This window comes from Rhineura floridana, chromosome 8 (assembly GCF_030035675.1).
Source record: "Rhineura floridana isolate rRhiFlo1 chromosome 8, rRhiFlo1.hap2, whole genome shotgun sequence".
Classification (NCBI taxonomy): Eukaryota; Metazoa; Chordata; class Lepidosauria; order Squamata; family Rhineuridae; genus Rhineura; species Rhineura floridana.
The window spans coordinates 10,165,633-10,185,282 of NC_084487.1; the positions used below are offsets into that span (position 1 = coordinate 10,165,633).

A 19,650-nucleotide genomic window follows, 5' to 3' on the forward strand; every position below is an offset into this window, starting at 1 on the left:
TTTTTTTGAAGAAATTGAGGACCTAAAATACAACTATAATGAAGAAGTTAAAAAAAAAATCTGTTGGAAGAGAAACTGAAAATACTCTCTCAACAGTTTGGTGTTCAAGTAGATATTCCAGCCAGAGTTTCTATTGATTAAATGAAAAGGTACATCATTTTTTTGTAGAAGGCTACAAACACTGTTCATAAGTCTTGGCATGGAAAAGGAACAAAAACATTCTAATATCAGGGATCAAGCAAGATCTTTTTGGGGGGCGGGGCAATCTTCCCTGAAACGTCAATAGCATGCGGCTTAGGCTTGGTGTGTCACTCTAGTACACAATGTGTTTGGAGTTCTTGACAAAGCAAGCATCTCCCTGGCTAGCTGAGCAACTTCTGGTTTCACTTCTACAAACACAGAAGCAAAAGTAAGGGATAAAGGGATTATACGATTATAAAGTTTTTTTTCATATTGTGTAATTTATTAAGTTTTCAATATTATGTTTTTGTAGATCTTCCATTGGTGTGTTTGCACTAGTTTAGCAATTATTTATTTTTCTACATTTGTTCACTTTTACCACTTTACTCAAACATCAGTTTAACGTTTACCCTAACAAAACTAAAACTAGCAGTTAAATAAAGTTAGCTTTGCCTAATAAAAATTCTACAAACTCATTAAAAAGTTTTATTATTCTGATGTTTATGAATAAGACTGAATTTTAGTTTCATTATACCAAGGGAAAAAGTTGTCTTGAAGAAATTATAAAATTATTTAAGCAAATAGTGCAGTATTGTAACATTCTGCATTTCTTCAAAAAGTTTTGAATCTTGTTAATTTAAACATTTTAGAAATGTCATTAGACACCCATGTATAATATATGTATTGCCTCTTTAGAATACATGGAAGCAAAGAATCAAAACTTACCCAAAATCACTGTTTCTATGTATTTCTAAGGAAAGAGCAATGATATACACACATGCACTCTTCACAACTGATTTATTACATAAATATTTTGTGCTACAATATTTATAGCAGAGTACAAAATAACACAAAAAGGTGCTCTGAAGCTACTCAGTTGACACCAGAGTTAGTCAGGAATAATGTTCTGATCCTCAAAGGTTTTAATAAGTGCCTTTAACCTTCTATTGAGCTTCTGACAGTAAAGCATTCTGGTAAAACAACCTTTTGAAAGTTTCTTCTCCTTCTGCAATATAGTCCCACCTATTGCCAACGTAAAATATTTTTAGTTATGTTGCTAGAATAAATTTCTCTGTACAAATGAATCATTATCATGACTGAAATTGAAGCAACAGAAAACAAAAAGCTTAGCATTCCAGGTACTTAACCATCACTTTTCAACAAAGGTATATTTCACAGTTAAAACCTTTAGGGACTGAAATAATAAACATGCTCAAAAGTTTTGGTTTTTGTTTGTTTATTATTTATTGAATTTATTTATTGAATTTCTTAGTCTCCCATCTGGCTGGCCATCCAGCTCTTCTGCTACAAAAACAGCATTTGATTTATATACACATATAGGTGTGTAGCCATGTGTACATTATATAATATTTACATTGCATTTCAACAGCAAAAAACCTGTGATGCTGTATGTAAGACTCACGTAAAAGGAATGAACAGTCATATAGCTGGCTATTTTTAAAAAACCTGGTCACAGATTACCCATTATATCTCTGAGACTATTCAATCTTTGTCCCTCCAACTTAGAAAAATAATGAAAAAGTGTCTTTGGCTCAAAGTTATAGTCATATTTGGCACCACTAAAGGTGACAATAACTGGTTGAGAAATCAAATAAGGGTCTGCAATTGGCCAGCACAAGCCAAGATGATGCCGATGGAGCTATAAAGAAAAGAAAAACAATTACATTAGCATTAAATACCAGATCACAGAGTCTGCACTTTAAAAGCACTGTCATGTTATATTTGAATGAATTTCAACAAGAAAAAGATGTGTAGAACAATTAAAGAAAAAAGCAAATCTACATGATAGGCATTTATCATTCAAACAATTTAGCTAATGCTTCATATAGGCTGAAAATCAGTTTTCTTCCCCCCCCCTCACAACAGACTTTTAATAAACGCCTTGGCATGCCAGGGCTACTGCCCTGGCAGACTTTCCTTTGCACATGAAACTCAGTATTTTGGCTACTGAATAAAACTTTCAGAATTACCTTAATTAAACTTCCATCAATACAGTGCCACACAATTCCTTCAATTTTCCCTGCTTTGCATCCATCAAACCAAGACAATATGTCCTCGCGATTCAGTGCAGGAGTGTTTTTAATTTGAAATACTCCATGTGGGACAAGAAAGTGTATAGGATATTTCTTGTTTCCTAAGCCTATTCAAAAGGTTAAACAAATACAACAAAATGCATTTTATTAAAGATGCTTCCCACTTACCCAAGTTCCACCTTTATTTCCTAAGCAACATCCACACTCCTCATAGTCCACTACCTTTTCAGGTCTTAGGCTCCTGTTTCTTAGGCCCATTCTACTTCGAGCCTCAGGGCGCAATCCAACTCATCTTTCCACTGGGCTGGGGTGAGTTGGATGCTATGGAATGCCGGGAGGCTGCTGGCTGTGCCGGCCTCTGTAGGCAGCAGCCCTCTCCCACAGTGGAGATGTGGCTCTGCCATAAGCCTGCTGGATCCACCAGGGATGGCCAGCCCAATGGACAGAGGCCTGGCAGAAGCCCCGAAAACAGCATGTTCTGGAGGCATAACTGCAGGGGTGGGCTAACGCAAAATCCTCATTTTCAGACCCCTTCGTCGGGTCCCAATCTCCCTTCAAACTCTGCTGCCCAAAAGGCCAGTGCAGTAAAAATATATATATTAAAAGTCCCATTGCGGCATACGGTAAGCTCTTACTCCCCAGGAGGCCTGTTTGTCAGAGCCAGTGTTCAGCTGGGCTGGTGGCTCCCAAGCAGTAGGAGGATCCTGCGGAGCATTCTGCCACCTTCCCCCCCCCAACACACACTGGCCTCCTGGCACTTGGATTGCTCTTTTACTTTCCTAGTCTTTTTGAAATATCTTGTTTCAAAAATATGAGCAACTCAGCCAAGGACACTTCTGCTTGTCTTGTCTTGCCTTTCTGTGATATTGTTGCAGTTTAACCAGTGTTATACTTCATCCACATTTTTGTGTTAATGAGGACATTGAACCTGTCAAGGATTATCAATACTTGGGCACAGTCATTAACCAAAATGGAGACAATAGTCAAGAAATCAGAAGAAGGCTAGGACTGGGGACAGCAGCTATGAGAGAACTAAAAAAGGTCCTCAAATGCAAAGATGCATCACTGAACACTAAAGTCAGGATCATTCAGACCATGGTATTCCTGATCTCTATGTATGGATGTGAAAGTTGGACAGTGAAAAAAGCAGATAAGAGAAAAATCCATTCATTTGAAATGTTGTGTTGGAGGAGAACTTTGCGGATACCATGGACTGTGAAAAAGACAAATAATTGGGTGTCAGAACAAATTAAACCAGAACTGTCACTAGAAGCTAAACTGATGAAACTGAGGTTATCCTACTTTGGACACATAATGAGGAGACATGATTCACTAGAAAAGACAATGATGCTGGGAAAAACAGAAGGGAGTAGAAAAAGTGGAAGACCAAACAAGAGATGGATTGATTCCATAAAGGAAGCCACAGACCTGAACTTACAAGATCTGAACAGGGTGGTTCATGACAGGTGCTACTGCAGGTCGCTGATTCATAGGGTTGCCATAAGTCATAATCGACTTGAAGGCACATAACAACAAGTAAAAACTTCATGTAAGCTGTCCCTTCATGTCTTTATTTGCTAAAAGATTTGTTGTGTATATTTTCTAAAAGGCTGTTTGTAATTATGGTACACTGCATTAATTATACCGCTTAATATAACGCTTTTAAAAAATATCTTAAGTTGATGAATATAAAATATGCTTACCATACGGGTTTGCATTAATGTTTGTTCCAATAAGCTCCAGTGTCTGTTCTGAAAGATCAGACAATGGCACTAGACTGATTTCCAGAAGACCAGGTTCCTCATTGTGATTCTTCAGAATGAGAGCTAACTCTAATTCATAGTCAACAACAGAAGAATGCCAACAATATTGTTTGCTGTTTTTTTCCACTGGCACCCAACCTGTGAAAACAAAGCAAGTTTTCTTTTCCCTGGCTGGATTGGCCTTTTTATGTATAAAAGGGTTAGTGATGCAAACATTAATATTACTTGTGTATGAAAAATCTGGTTCAAAAATAATCACTATTCTGACATTTGGGCCCTGCACATATCCAAGTTTGTTTCACTTGCTAGAGAGGGAACTCTGCACAATTCTGTCCTAATATTACACTCGAGTGTGAACTGGAGAACCCAAGTATCAAGTTGAGACCTGGGATAGTGCTATTGGGATAACCTTCGCCATGATTTCTAAACCTTAGTTCCTCAATAATAGTGTGAAGGTGAACTACTCATTGCCTATTCACCTCAGGAAGGCACCTTCGCTGTACTCGTTTCAGCACCTGCTTCAACCCTTTTTTTTCAGACACGTAGATGTAGATGTGTTTAAATCTCTTTTTATTGTTAACTAAAATTATCTTAAATGTTTTAATCACTTGTTTTAACTATTTTTGCTGATAATGTAATGTTTCTTGTAACCCACTTAGAAGTTTTATTACAATCAAGTGGTATATAAATGTTGTTAAATAAATCAAATAAACAAGATAAACCATAAAGTTTTCTGAACAAGAAATATACTGCATAAGGGCTAACTCACCATGCATGTACCGCTTCTGATACAATTGCTGACTTATCTACATTATTTTAAAAAAGGTAAAGGTGTCCCCACACTTATAGTGTGAGTCATTTCCAACTCTTAGGGTGACGTCTTGCGATGTTTAGTAGGCAGACCATATATATGGGGTGGGATTGCCAGTTCCTTCCCCGGCCTTTCTTTACCCCCCCAGCATATGCCGGGTACTCATTTTACCGACCACGGATGGATGGAAGGCTGAGTGGACCTCGACCCCTTTTACCGGAGATTCAACTTCCTCCTTCCGTTGGAATCGAACTCTGGCCATGAGCAGAGCTTCGGCTGCGTTACTGCCACTTACCACTCTGCGCCACGGAGGATCTTACATTATTTATAGGCTACCCTATAGCAAAATTCTCTGGGTGACTTGTTAATTATAATTGAACGAGTACATTTATTTACATGACATCATCACGTTCTCTAAATGACTAAAGATAATGCTTTGAATAGACATTTCTGGTGTCAGGCTGTATTTTTCGACCTGGAATGTGTCCATTTTCATCAGGAAAAGGCTTCCCATTGCAGTGCTCTATTTGCTTTGCGGGAATCCAACATTCAGGGACAGACTTGAAGTCTTCTTCAATATTCCAAGTAAATCCTGGAAGCAAGAATGTGAAATATGCTTGTTTAACCATTTAACACCATGCGCCTTTTGAACAAGTATTAATACAAGTTAACCTGGGACAAACAAAAATGGCAATGGATTATACAGCTTTTATTAGGTTTAAAAAGTGTGGACTGCTATATCAGGGGTTGCCAACCTGTTGCCCGTGGGCACCATGGAGCCCATGAAGTTCTTCAGTGGTGCCCTCAGCAGGTAGCCCAAAATCTGAGCTTACTTTTTACAAATAAACATCTCTAACCCATTTAGGAAGTTTTAGAGCAAAATGTGCAGGCTCCTTTCTAAGCGATTTCTGTGAAATAAGCCAGCCTGGCTGCTCCTGCCTGTCAGTGTTAATAGCCAATGAGTGAAGTCAGAGCTGTGACTGATGTGAGTTGTTTTGACCTCAGGCAGTAGGAATTGCTGGGGGTCCTACGGAGCTGCTGTTTCACCCTCCCTTTCAGTGTACTTTTCCTACTTCTGTTTTTTTCCCTAGTCCTTGGAGGTTTGCCATTACTTTTTCCCTAACAACCAGGATGCATCTGAAACTAGCAAGACAGTCTCTTTCTAGTGCAGCCTTTCCCAACTAGTGGGCCACCAGATGTTGTTGGACCACAATTCCCATCTTTCCTGACCATTGGCAATGCTGGCTGAGGCTGATGGGAGTTGTGGTTCAACAACATCTGGTGGCCCACTAGTTGGGAAAGGCTGTTCTAGTGAATGCACAGGATCAAGAGTTCCTACTTTCTCCCCTTTTATTGGTGTCCATTCAGAGTCCTTATATGCTAGCTGTTAACTCTCCTGAGCTTGCAGGTTTTCAACAGCACTTGTCTGAATAGGCAGATTTAACGGTTGGAGATCCCACCCAAGAATCTTGGGTCTTGAGAGTAATCAGAAAAACAAATGGGGAGTCAGACAGCAGAATATTCTTATAATATGCTATTTATTCATGTTATACACTAGATATTAAATGCACTCTAGGAAGCTTTGGCCATCATATCAGAATCAGGTATATTGTAGTATACAATTAGTATAGGTTACACTGTTGCAAAAGACTGAGTCCAAGCTCAGTCTTACAGAGACAGGGTTACAAAAAAGTTGGAAATACATATAATAATACCTCCCACCATCTGATGACATGAATGGATGGGATACAGGCTTCCTGCTTTGATCAGTGCTACAAGAGCACTGGTAAAATACTGTTCAATCAGCCCTCATTTTTATATAAGTGTCCAAGGCTATAACCTATTTCACAAATCAGACTGTTATTCACTATTAGAGAAGCGGGGAAAAACCCTTGCAGTTCACAAATGTACGCACAGGCAACTTCTATTTCTATCAAACTTTAAAGAGCAGGGAAATTGGGCAGCTATAGTGAATGCACCAGGGGAGCAGAAGACCTGACCTCCTCTCTGAGATATTGGACTGCCCTACAAATTTGGCAAAATGAAAACATAATTTGGGTTGGTCTTTCACAGTCCAATCCACTTCCTGTGTAGCTTGGAAAAATGTGGTAACGTGCCTCTGAGCATATAGTGAGTGGTGGCAACAACTGCAATCTGTCCAAATAACAGAAACAACACATGTGCTGTGCTGATCTTGTTTTCACAGGGTGGAAGCAACAATATTAAGACAGTTGATGTAGTTCAGATATGCACTTCAAATAATTTTGAATTACTGTGCAATTTTAGTGAAGTTTCTTATGGTAAATTATGTCTTTTGCTTCTGTTACTGGGAATATGTGAAATACAGCAACACTTGTCAAAATTTACACTAAAAAATTCAAAAAACAATTGTGGAATAATGGCACTGACTATTCTGCAGAATAGTTTCCAGTGGACATGAGGAGTGTCTCAGTTTGCACAAGATAAAACAGTTGGAGGTGAAATATATTCTAGCAAATTCCTAGGTGTTCTCTATGTTTTTAATTGATCATGCCCACACTTCCTTGTGAGTAGTTTAAACATTGCAGGCTGAAAATATGCACCTTGGGCAGGCCAAGTTTGTTTTTTCCAACAGCTGGATTCATTGCTTAAGTAGTAAAATATTGTAATCAGTATGATTTTACTGCAGCTTCCAATTCATCTGTTAATGCACCCAAAACAGAAACAGAATATAACCTCCAGGTTGAAAGACAAAAGGCTGTCTTCACCATCATATGACAGTGATCAATAAAAAGGCTTTGAAATTAATAAAAATAAATTTGACAAAGATTTCCAGGATGAATAATGAAAGAATTACAATTTTCTAGGTTAGATTCTCTGTAGAAACAATAGTAACACAGGAAAGAAGCAAAGTAAGAAGAACACCAACAAACATACAAAAATGTAATTCTCCATCTTTGGAGATGGCAGGTGTTGCCACCACTCACCATATGCTCAGAGGCCCATGTTACCAAATTCTTCCAAGCTACACAGAAAGTGGATTGGACTGTGAAAGACCAATCCAAATTGTGTTTGCATTTTTACAGATTTGTAGGGCAGTACAATAACTCAGACAGGAGGTCAGGTTTCCTGCTCCCCTGGTGCATTCACTATAGTTGTCCAATTTCCCTGCTTTTTAAAGTTTGATAGAAATATCTGTTGGCTATAGGTACATTCTTAAACTGCAAGGGTTTTTTGCCCATTATTGAATAGTATTTATCTTGCTAATGAAGGCTCTTTGAGGGTAAACTATACATAAAAAATGGGAGGGGTCCATAACACATTTCTTGTGCTGGGTTCACCGGTGATGAGATGGTGCCTAGAAGTTATTTTCTGCAAATACTAATACACATCTGAATGTTAAAGAATCCTCTCCCTCCAAAAGGCTGAGGCATGTTTCCTGTTTTGCAGAAGCTAAAGATCAGGGACTCATTAAGAATTCACTGTATAGTTAGCTTACAGTTCAATGTATACACATCTCAGAAGTAACTCCTTGTTTAATGGGACTTACATCTAGGTAAGTGGGTACAGGATGGCAGCGTAGGCTTTTGGTTTAGGGTTGGTATTGGGGGGAAAACAGGATTGTTGTGCCTGTATGGCAAGCAGAAATTCAACAGGTCAAGACTTTTCAAGGGTAGAAATACTATTAAGGGAAATGTTTTCCCATGACTACTCTCTAATTTTGTGTTATGCCACACTCTCCATGGCAGCCATTTTGTTACTGGTGACCCCCAACACTCTCAAAATTGAAATGTGCCCTCCAGTCTAAAAACTTTAGTGACCCCTGTGCTATACTGAGAAATATAAGGATTACAAATGCTGATTTTGCATGTATAAGTCTGCAACACATATGTAGAAGCATTTGCTTTTTCATCCTTCCCACCCTCTTAAAAACGTTATTCCAATCAATAAGGAGAGAGTACATCCAGGAGGTGACTGGGTAGAGAAGATAACTGCACCTGTGGTAATTCAAGGGAGTCACTTGACCCAATAGCCTTCGCTACCTCCTCACTGGTACAGCATATACCTTACATAATCTTATAATCACCAGAAACATCACCAACCTTTTGAGTTGTCTGCTGAGTGAACCGATCGTTTAAACCTTTTCTCAGCTTGCTTGTTTGGTTTTCTATCTAGCCGGGCCCATAGGTATGGTTGCCCTAGGGTTACAAAAATGAGATTGAAATGTACAGTGGAGCGTCCTACTGAAAAACTACTAGACAAATCCTTTCAACAAGTACTGAATACTACTTTTAACTCTGGAAAGTTTAAAACTCAAGAGGAGACATGAACTTCACAATTACATAATGCAATTATGTGCATACACATGTGTATATATATATAATACCCTTTGTAGAAAATGTTAGTATGAAGACACAATCCAGTGAAAATAAAACACCTTTGAGTTCCAGTGATTTCATTGAGAGAGTTACAGGTGCTTAGCCCTTATTAAAATCAATGAGACTTAAAAATCTTGATTTTATGGAAATACAGCTGATTGCTGTTTCTTGGTTAGTTTCAGAAGGTATTGTTTTATTGTTAAACTTTATGGTTTTTTAATTACATATGGAAGTCTCCTAGACATTTTGTATTATGTGACAGATAAAAATAATAGTCCCACCAACTTCAAAAGTATTTATTCCTAAATAAGTGTATGTAAGATTACAGTGCATAACTTGGTCGGGACTGTGCACTTTGTGACAATGCAATCTTGATTATTTAAGAACTACTGTTTATCAAGCTGGAACCAATATTTATTATACACCTGCATTTCCTTTCATTAGGACATATTTTCCAGATGTACAGTTCATAGTCTATTTTTCTTGTATCGACCCCTAACTCAGAATGGACAAAGAACTTGGTTATCATTTTCAATAGGCACCACCCAATAATCCTAAAGCTTGCAACATTTCCTAAAAAACTGGTGCACAGTGATGGTAGATCAGTGAAATATCACAAGTATTTATTTGTTATTCACATCTCACCTTTCAGGATACAAATCCTTCCAAGATGGCTTACACGTAACAACAATACACATTTAAAATCCAGAGAGTGCAGTAACATAGCAAACTATAAGGAGCTTTCTGACAAGGCAGCTGGCTGTACATAGCATTGGGGGGGGGATTCCAGCTGGAACAGGAGCAGGCTCCTGGTATCTTCTTCACCTGCAGCATAAGACTATGGAGATCCCCACCATAACCCCTTAATCACCAAGCACTTGCAGATGCGTGGTGATGAATATCCCTAACCTGCCACCTACCCACCATCCTAAGGCATCTTGGCCCTGCTTTGGCAATATTAAGCTTCTGCAGTCAAGTTCTGCGATAGGAAAAGCAGTTAGAGATTAGGACCAGAACACTACTTAGATCACTTGCTAGCCGTATACAGGGCTGAAACATATACTGTCTAAGTACCCACATAAAAACCTTGATACAAGTCATATGGCTACATCCTTCCACCAACATAAAAGATCCTGGGTAGGTACTGTGCTACTTTCAGCAACTGCCAGCTGGTATTCCATAACAAGACACAGAACTGCTGCTTGTATAATGCTGTTACAGCAGGTTTATAAGTAAACCCATAAAAGTTGGAAAAATGGGACTAGACTGCCTTCGAGTCAATCCCAACTTATGGCTACCCTATGAATAGGGTTTTTGTGGTAAGCAGTATTCAGAGGGGGTTTACCATTGCCTCCCTCTGAGGCTAGTCCTCCCCAGCTGGCCAGGGCCTGCTCAGCTTGCCACAGCTGCACAAGCCAGCCCCTTCCTTGTCTGCAACTGCCGGCTGGTGGGCAATTGGGCTCCTTGGGACTCTGCAGCTTGCCCACGGCTGCAGGGGTGAAAGGGCACGTAACCTCTGAGCCACTCACTGTGGGGGTGATCTTTAGCTGGCCCTTGACACCCAGGAGACACGAGCAGGGATTTGAACTCGCAGACTCTGGACTCCCAGCCAGGCTCTCCTCCCCACTGGGCTATACCTACAAAAGATTCTCCTAGCCTTCTGAGATAATGGTAGTCTGCATTTCCAAGCTGACCATACAGGAGGAGGTTCCTACACATTACACTTAAGAAAACATTAGGTCCACATGCCTGCAGGTGACAGTCACATTCATGGGGGAGAGGAGCACAGCTAGTTTCTTATGCTGATCGAGATATGGGCAGGAAGGCCTCATTCACTAAATGGAAAGAACTACAGAGGAATGGAAGTAGGTGAGTAAGCCAGTTGTTAAGCCTGGGTACTGAAACTGGTTATGATGACATCAAGCTATTACTATTCTGATGACTGAAGAACCTGGGGGGCTGACCTACTCAACCCCCCCATCACCCTTGGTAAATGAGTGAGGCTGTCCTAGCTATGTCTTGGCCACAAACCATCAACAGCCTCCCCGATACTTGTATTAGTTGCTGTGCACCATTCCCTGTATACAAAATAAAGCCCCCATTTTGAATTATATGCACCACGTTGTTGTTATAAAACAAAAAACCCAACTCTTTCAAATTACCTTTGTATGTTGTTATGTAGCAGCAAGTTCCATCCACCTTTTCAGTTGGGATTGCATTGTATATATTTGCATCTAATGCCTTTTGATTAATTGTTTTGGTGGCCAACACTTTAAAAGGCTAAGAAGAAAACAGGCATTATAAATTGTTTTGGAAGTATAGGGTTTTTTTCTTCAATGCAGAACTTAGCATTCCCCACCCTACCCCACCCCCAAAAACTAGCAACCTTTGTTCTTAATACCACCTATAAACTAGGTTATCTCACAACACAATACAGCTCTCCGTTGACAAACAAAGAAAAATAAGATACCCTGTTCCCTCTTGAATTCTAAAAAGTCAATTTCAGAGGATGCTACAATGAGCATGCAGTGTGGCTCTCCATTTTGAAGAAATCAAGCCCAGGGCTATAGAATCTTGAAAGGTACTATATCCATGACAACAAAGATTCCATGCATCATTTATCAAGGAAACAACAGTTGCTCTCAAAGCTTCAGTTTGAAATTAGAAGCCACATCACCAACAAAAAATGGTAAGTAGCTATGTTTATTACTCCAAAACCATAGGGATAATCTCGTTAAAGACAGTTACACTGTGAAAAGCATACTAATCTTAATTTATATCTTTTTCATTGATAAAAAATAAGGGTAGAAAGAGTATTGTAACTACTACTGATAGTCTATAGTTACTGTTAAGTTGTTTCTTAGCCCCTAAATATAAAAAAGCTATTAAGTAACCCTATAATGACTTACAGTAGGGCCCCGCTTATACGGCGGGTTAGGGACCAGGCCCCCGCCGTAAAGCGGAACCCATTGACTATAATGGGTCGTGTCACGCGAAAATGCTGCAAAATGCCAAAAAACCGCAAAATCGGCTTTAAAACGGGGAATTTCCCCTAATTGAAAGCCGCCGCATCAGCGGAACGCCAGAAAGCGGAACCCTGTAAAACGGGGCTCTACTGTATAATTAAGTAGGCTAAATTTGAAAATATACCCAACAGGGAAAGAAAGGGAGATGTGTATTCAGTACGCTCCAGATACTGATTGTTCTTGGACAGATAAATGTAAATGGCATTGGATGATAAGGGAGTCATCCCTTGGATGTTAAGGGAGTCAAAGGTGTACTAAAGAACGATAAGGAGATTGCAGAGAAGCTAAATGAATTTTTTGCATCTGTCTTCACAGTGGAAGCTATAGGGCAGATCCCTGAACCTGAACTAACATTTGCAGGAAGAGATTCTAAGGAACTGAGACAAATAGTGGTAATGAGAGAGGAAGTTCTAGGCTTAATAGACAATATAAAAACTGAGAAATCACCGGGCCCGTATGGCATCCACCCGAGAGTTCTCAAAGAACTCAAATGTGAAATTGCTGATCTGCTAACGAAAATATGTAACTTGTCCCTCAGGTCCTCCTCCGTGCTTGAGGACTGGAAAGTGGCAAATGTAACACCAATATTCAAAAAGGGATCCAGAGGGGATCCCGGAAATTACAGGCCAGTTAGCTTAACTTCTGTCCCTGGAAAACTGGTAGAAAGTATTATTAAAGCTAGATTAACTAAGCACATAGAAGAACAAGCCTTGCTGAAGCAGAGCCAGCATGGCTTTTGCAAGGGAAAGTCCTGTCTCAGTAACCTATTAGAATTCTTTGAGAGTGTCAACAAGCATATAGATAGAGGTGATCCAGTGGACATAGTGTACTTAGACTTTCAAAAAACTTTTGACAAGGTACCTCACCAAAGACTTCTGAGGAAGCTTAGCAGTCATGGAATAAGAGGAGAGGTCCTCTTGTGGATAAGGAATTGGTTAAGAAGCAGAAAGCAGAGAGTAGGAATAAACGGACAGTTCTCCCAATGGAGGGCTGTAGAAAGTGGAGTCCCTCAAGGATCGGTATTGGGACCTGTACTTTTCAACTTGTTCATTAATGACCTAGAATTAGGAGTGAGCAGTGAAGTGGCCAAGTTTGCTGACGACACCAAATTGTTCAGGGTTGTTAAAACAAAAAGGGATTGCGAAGAGCTCCAAAAAGACCTCTCCAAACTGAGTGAATGGGTGGAAAAATGGCAAATGCAATTCAATATAAACAAGTGTAAAATTATGCATATTGGAGCAAAAAATCTTAATTTCACATATACGCTCATGGTCTGAACTGGCGGTGACTGACCAGGAGAGAGACCTTGGGGTTGTAGTGGACAGCACGATGAAAATGTCGACCCAGTGTGCGGCAGCTGTGAAAAAGGCAAATTCCATGCTAGCAATAATTAGGAAAGGTATTGAAAATAAAACAGTCGATATAATAATGCCATTGTATAAATCTATGGTGCGGTCGCATTTGGAATACTGTGTACAGTTCTGGTCGCCTCATCTCAAAAAGGATATTATAGAGTTGGAAAAGGTTCAGAAGAGGGCAATCAGAATGATCAAGGGGATGGAGCGACTCCCTTACGAGGAAAGGTTGCAGCATTTGGGGCTTTTTAGTTTAGAGAAAAGGCGGGTCAGAGGAGACATGATAGAAGTGTATAAAATTATGCATGGCATTGAGAAAGTGGATAGAGAAAAGTTCTTCTCCCTCTCTCATAATACTAGAACTCGTGGACATTCAAAGAAGCTGAATGTTGGAAGATTCAGGACAGACAAAAGGAAGTACTTCTTTACTCAGCGCATAGTGAAACTATGGAATTTGCTCCCACAAGATGCAGTAATGGCCACCAGCTTGGATGGCTTTAAAAGAAGATTAGACAAATTCATGGAGGACAGGGCTATCAACGGCTACTAGCCGTGATGGCTGTGCTCTGCCACCCTAGTCAGAGGCAGCATGCTTCTGAAAACCAGTTGCCGGAAGCCTCAGGAGGGGAGAGTGTTCTTGCACTTGGGTCCTGCTTGCGGGCTTCCCCCAGGCACCTGGTTGGCCACTGTGAGAACAGGATGCTGGACTAGATGGGCCACTGGCCTGATCCAGCAGGCTCTTCTTATGTTCTTATGTTCTTAACAGGATGAGCAAAAATATATATGAGATACATATCTTGTGTTAAACAAGACTCACATATTCAAAGGAGGGTGTTGCAAGGGGATCTAACAACCCTGTAATTTCTGAACTAACGGGAATGGAGTGAGTCCTTGACAGAATATTCTGTCGGAATTTCTCTCTATTGAGATGCATAGCAAAGTTGCATAGTGCTGCGGAACGGAGAGTACTGAGCGAGCTGTGTGTGTGTGTGTGTGTGTTTGAATCTTTGCTAAGATTCTACCTTCCCTGCAAATTAGTCAGACAGACTTCAAGCTTTAAAATAAGAAACAACTACTTTATTCTGGAAGTACATGCTTGATAGGAAAGAGTTCTATATCTAGCTAACTGGCTGTGCTGAAGCAACAAGCACTGGTCCCAGTACTCGCCCTCATCTTGGTTGAGAGGAGAGACAAAGAAAAGATGTCTGCTCCCCTCTTGAGAGAAAGAGAACACTGAGAAAGGCGGGAAGGAACTGGGATCAACATTCCTTTGCTTATCAGCCTAGCAGGAAGGGGAGAGACAGCAGAGGATCAAAGGGATAGGTATAGCTTCAACCAGCACGAGGTCTAGCTCTCTCTAGCTACCCTTATTAACCCCATGCAGCCTCAACCCACCAAGTTGGAGCTGACCCTCATACATTCCAACATATTCTCCCTCCAAAAACAATGGCATATCCTGCCAAGGGACAGAAGACTGACAAGGTGCCTAAACAGCTTGTCAGGTCTCAAAACATTAAGGGCCATTTCACACATGCTGAGTAGAAGAGAGAATCTGCCGTGCATACCGGTCAAGGGTTATGTGCAAAACAGAAGCTGCCACCCTCGGTTAAAATAGTTCTCTCGCGCTTGTGAAGTAGGGTTGCCAGGTTGAATCCCTGAGACTGATCCTGTATCTTTAGGAGAAAAGAAAGTCAGCCAAGTGCAGGTGTTCTTGCAACACTGTAATGAGAAAAACCACAAGGTAGAATTCTCCCTCCTCCCTGCACAACTTTTAAAGATATAGAAGACTTCGCGGTTACCAGGCCTGCGTGCAGGGAGAATTCCACCTTGTGGTTTTTCCCATTACAGGGTTGCAAGAACACCAGCACTTGGCTGACTTTCTTTTCTCCTAAAGATACAGGATCAGTCTCAGGGATTCAACCTGGCAACCCTATTGTGAAGTAAAAAAAAAAAGGGGCCGGGCAGGGAATCAAAGAAACTACAGACCGTCATGCGTAACAATCTATTTCCTCTCCCACAGTCCTGTCACTCACACCAAAGGCTCGCCTCAAAGTAGCATTGTGTCCTAGCATAAGCCCCGTGATTGGCTCTACCCTTTCCCAGGCTACCCCCAGTTGTTCAACGCCGTTCCTCCTGGCGGGCCTGGGGCTCGCTGCCTCCTCCCCGCAGGCAGCCCCGACCGCAGTACCTGGCGCTCCCGCTTGGCCGAAGGCTCCTCCTTCACCTGAGTCACAAACAAGCAGGGCATTTTCTGCTGCACCGACCCTAGCCGGCTCATGGCCCCTCAAGCGGTGACCCTCGCCCGCCACAAAGCAGGCAGCAGCCAGCCAACGACGTCAGTTATTAGCAGCAACTCCTCCCGGGCCCGAAGCTGCCTCCACCGGCGGCGGCAGAAGAAGCCGCAACAAGGCCTGGGTGAAAGGAGTGCTGGGAAATGTAGTTCAGGAACTAGTTGAGCAAGAGAGGCCTGGTCGGCTGGTGCTCTTTCCGTTGATACAGTTGCAAAGAAGCGGGAAAGGGGAAGAGGGAGAGAAAAAGAAAATGGAAAAGATAAGGCAGGGTCTTGTCTGGCAGTGCTGAGTTCATTCTCCCCCACCCTCATAATTTTAGCAGAGACGTGAAGACCGTGATGTAGGGGTAGCCGCTAATGCGTCACCGAAACAGAGGCTACAGCTTTGCATAAAATATGTATATGTGGATATATCTGTGTAGCTGCAGATTTCAGGAAGAATTATGCTTTGAGAAGAAATACTTCTCCGCATTGCGGGGAAGATTATGACAAGGAAGTCTGCCTGCTTGTTCCCTCTGCTGCCCAGGTGCTCCCTGTTGATGGTCTCTTGTGGTTCTTCCACTTTAAATAGGTTTTGGATCAGATAACTCAGAGGACTAGTGCTTCAGATAGAGGTCTATACTGTCCTCCAGTTCCAAAGTAGCACAGGTAGCCAGCTTACCTAAGCTTAGTTACTGACATTTCTAAGCGGGATAGGGTTATTCAGGAAAGAAAGACAGCACTGTAAAGAAACATGCACGCAAATGGTGTTCTCTTTTTTATCATGTATTTCTACACCCAGTGGCTACTATTCGCTTCCTCCAATAAAGTGTATCCAGATTTTACTAATCTTGGTACATTTCTACCACTTCCACCTTCTGCCTGAAAACAGTGAGGTTATAAAAGTGAAAAACTTGCTTTTCCATTTGTTAGCTACAGTAAGTGTACCTATCTACCTTTTGTCTTAGACACAGGTTCAGAGTTGCAGAGAGGGTGGGGGGAAAGACAAAGTTGTTACCCTCATGCTATGCTTGTCAGCTTTCCAGAAGCATCTTGCTGGCCATGGCTGGAGATTTTCAGAAACATAATATTGCATTAGGTGGTACTTTGGTCTGATTCACAAGGCTGCTCACATAGTGACTTCAGATGCAAATGAAAACTAGATTCAATCAGACACAAATATTGCCTCTCCCAGCAGACTGAAGTGACAGCTGCTGCTATACTTGCCATCTATATGCCTTCAGCAACAATGTAGGCTTCTGATCATTCCTTGCATCAGTCAGTGCTTCCTCATCACCATTTTTGCAAATAAGATGACGTCTCCTGAGATATCCCCACATCACTTGGTTGTTAATAACTCACTCCAGAGTACAATGCATGTGCCGACGAGTGTCACAGAACTGGTATGATACACAATTCTTTCCACATAAGAACATAAGAAGAGCCTGCTGGATCAGGCCAGTGGCCCATCTAGTCCAGCATCCTGTTCTCACAGTGGCCAACCAGGTGCCTGGGGGAAGCCCACAAGCAGGACCCGAGTGCAAGAACACTCTCCCCTCCTGAGGCTTCTGGCAACTGGTTTTCAGAAGCATGCTGCCTCTGACTAGGGTGGCACAGCACAGCCATCATGGCTAGTAGCCATTGATAGCCCTGTCCTCCATGAATTTGTCTACTTTTAAAGCCATCCAAGCTGGTGGCCATTACTGCATCTTGTGGGAGCAAATTCCATAGTTTAAATATGCGCTGAGTAAAGAAGTACTTCCTTTTGTCTGTCCTGAATGTTCCAACATTCAGCTTCTTTGAATGTCCACGAGTTCTAGTATTATGAGAGAGAGAGAAAAACTTTTCTCTATCCACTTTCTCAATGCCATGCATAATTTTATACACTTCTATCATGTCTCCTCTGACCCGCCTTTTCTCTAAACTAAAAAACGCCAAACGCTGCAACCTTTCCTCGTAAGGGAGTCGCTCCATCCCCTTGATCATTCTGGTTGCCCTCTTCTGAACCTTTTCCAACTCTATAATATCCTTTTTGAGATGAGGCGACCAGAACTGTTCACAGTATTCCAAATGCGGCCGCACCATAGATTTATACAACGGCATTATGATATCGGCTGTTTTATTTTCAATACCTTTCCTAATTATTGCTAGCATGGAATTTGCCTTTTTCACAGCTGCCACACACTGGGTCGACATTTTCATCGTGCTGTCCACTACAACCCCAAGGTCTCTCTCCTGGTCAGTCACCGCCAGTTCAGACCCCATGAGCGTATATGTGAAATTAAGATTTTTTTGCTCCAATATGCATAATTTTACACTTGTTTATACTGAATTGCATTTGCCATTTTTCCGCCTATTCACTCAGTTTGGAGAGGTCTTTTTGGAGCTCTTCACAATCCCTTTTTGTTTTAACAACCCTGAACAATTTAGTGTTGTCAGCAAACTTGCCCACTTGACTGCTCACTCCTAATTCTAGGTCATTAATGAACAAGTTGAAAAGTACAGGTCCCAATACCGATCCTTGAGGGACTCCACTTTCTACAGCCCTCCATTGGGAGAACTGTATGTTTATTCCTACTCTCTTCTTTCTGTTTCTTAACCAATTCCTTATCCACAAGAGGACCTCTCCTCTTATTCCATGACTGCTAAGCTTCCTCAGAAGTCTTTGGTGAGGTACCTTGTCAAACGCTTTTTGAAAGTCTAAGTACACTATGTCCACTGGATCACCTCTATCTATATGCTTGTTGATATATGACAATGTGACATCCACATTGATGTTTCCATGCTCACTTGAACCAAGTCCATCCAAGGTTCCTCCTCTCTCCCTCCCACCCTAAGGGAAGATCCTCACTTTCTACTTCATTTCTTAGAAGGAGGACTTGACTTTTTTTCTTTTTGCAAGCACCTCTCCAAAAGTCACAGTGACATTCGTTACTGTGCTGGCTGGAACACAGCAAAGATAAACTGGAGACAAGTGCTTTTTCTTTTCTGTCTCATAACTTTTGGGCTTCTGATTGGTATGTATGATCTGCAGTAATATCTATGAGGAACTGTTTAATTTCAGAAAATAATAATCTAAAGCCTACTGTGTTGCTATAGGGCAATGGATGGCAGCATTTGCCAGTTTAATGAGACTGAGAGACTACCTCATCAGGTTACTTATTGCTAAAGGATTTTCAGCATCCAACTACACCAGGAACTATTTTTAAACTGTGCTCAGGATATGGACTGGATCTTAATGCATTTGCTACCAGAGGCAGGTTGAAAAGCATAATTACCTTAGGCAGATTATAATGAAAGGTTGGCAGGGCTTTAGCAGGTAGCAGTTTTAAATCCACATCTGTGATTTTCTCCAAGATATTCTATACTTACGTTTTCACTAAATTCAAAAGCTAATTTGTACATTTGCCTTGCCTAGTTATTGAAGGAGGTGATACTGTGGCTGTGGGTACCAAGAAAGCAGCAGCTGGAGAATTGAGGAAGGAAAGTAAGTTTGAAAAGTCATTGGTTTTGGAAAGGGAGAAAGAATATGAATAAGACATATGCTTATTTTTAACATTTTTATAAATAACCTCCACACTCCCAATTTCTCACCAGTGGTCAGACCCACTTGTTTCTCTGCTTCCAAGTATGAAAAAGAGAATCTTCATGCAGGAATCAGATGCCTCTAACTTTTTCAAGAACCGAGGCAAAAGATCTACCAAGTCCAGAGACGAGTTCAATGGTGAGACTGTTTGGAAGATGATTATGGAAAGCTGAGATTTATTTAATGCTCCTTTCATCTCTTGGGGTTTTTTTTTTTTTTTGGCAATTCCAAAATTGTCTGCCACACTA

At 41.1% G+C, this 19,650-nt stretch overlaps 1 protein-coding gene across 2 annotated transcripts; it reads right to left on the bottom strand.

Annotated features, from left to right (window-relative positions):
* Positions 1-969: 969 nt before the first annotated feature.
* Positions 970-15,981, bottom strand: LOC133363276 (RNA ligase 1-like). Of its 2 annotated transcripts, none has more exons than XM_061582675.1 (7): positions 15,736-15,981; positions 11,329-11,446; positions 8,891-8,986; positions 5,284-5,400; positions 3,938-4,135; positions 2,172-2,341; positions 970-1,840 (listed from the first exon to the last, which is right to left on the bottom strand). In XM_061582675.1, the coding sequence occupies exons 1-7, from the start codon at positions 15,823-15,825 to the stop codon at positions 1,652-1,654; spliced, it is 978 nt and encodes a 325-aa protein (XP_061438659.1). In that variant the 5' UTR covers positions 15,826-15,981; the 3' UTR covers positions 970-1,651. The 2 variants fall into 2 exon arrangements, with proteins under 2 accessions (XP_061438659.1, XP_061438660.1); XM_061582676.1 differs by lacking the exon at positions 15,736-15,981 and adding an exon at positions 15,534-15,712.
* Between the last annotated feature and the right edge of the window lie 3,669 nt (positions 15,982-19,650).

Excerpts from the sequence above, each read along its gene's own strand:
- LOC133363276 (XM_061582675.1), bottom strand. The coding sequence starts at position 15,825 with ATGAGCCGGCTAGGGTCGGTGCAGCAGAAAATGCCCTGCTTGTTTGTG. Across the intron at positions 8,987-11,328 it reads CTACATAACAACATACAAAG|GGCAACCATACCTATGGGCC; the intron begins GTAATTTGAAAG and ends TTGTAACCCTAG. Across the intron at positions 1,841-2,171 it reads TTGATGGAAGTTTAATTAAG|CTCCATCGGCATCATCTTGG; the intron begins GTAATTCTGAAA and ends TTTTCTTTATAG.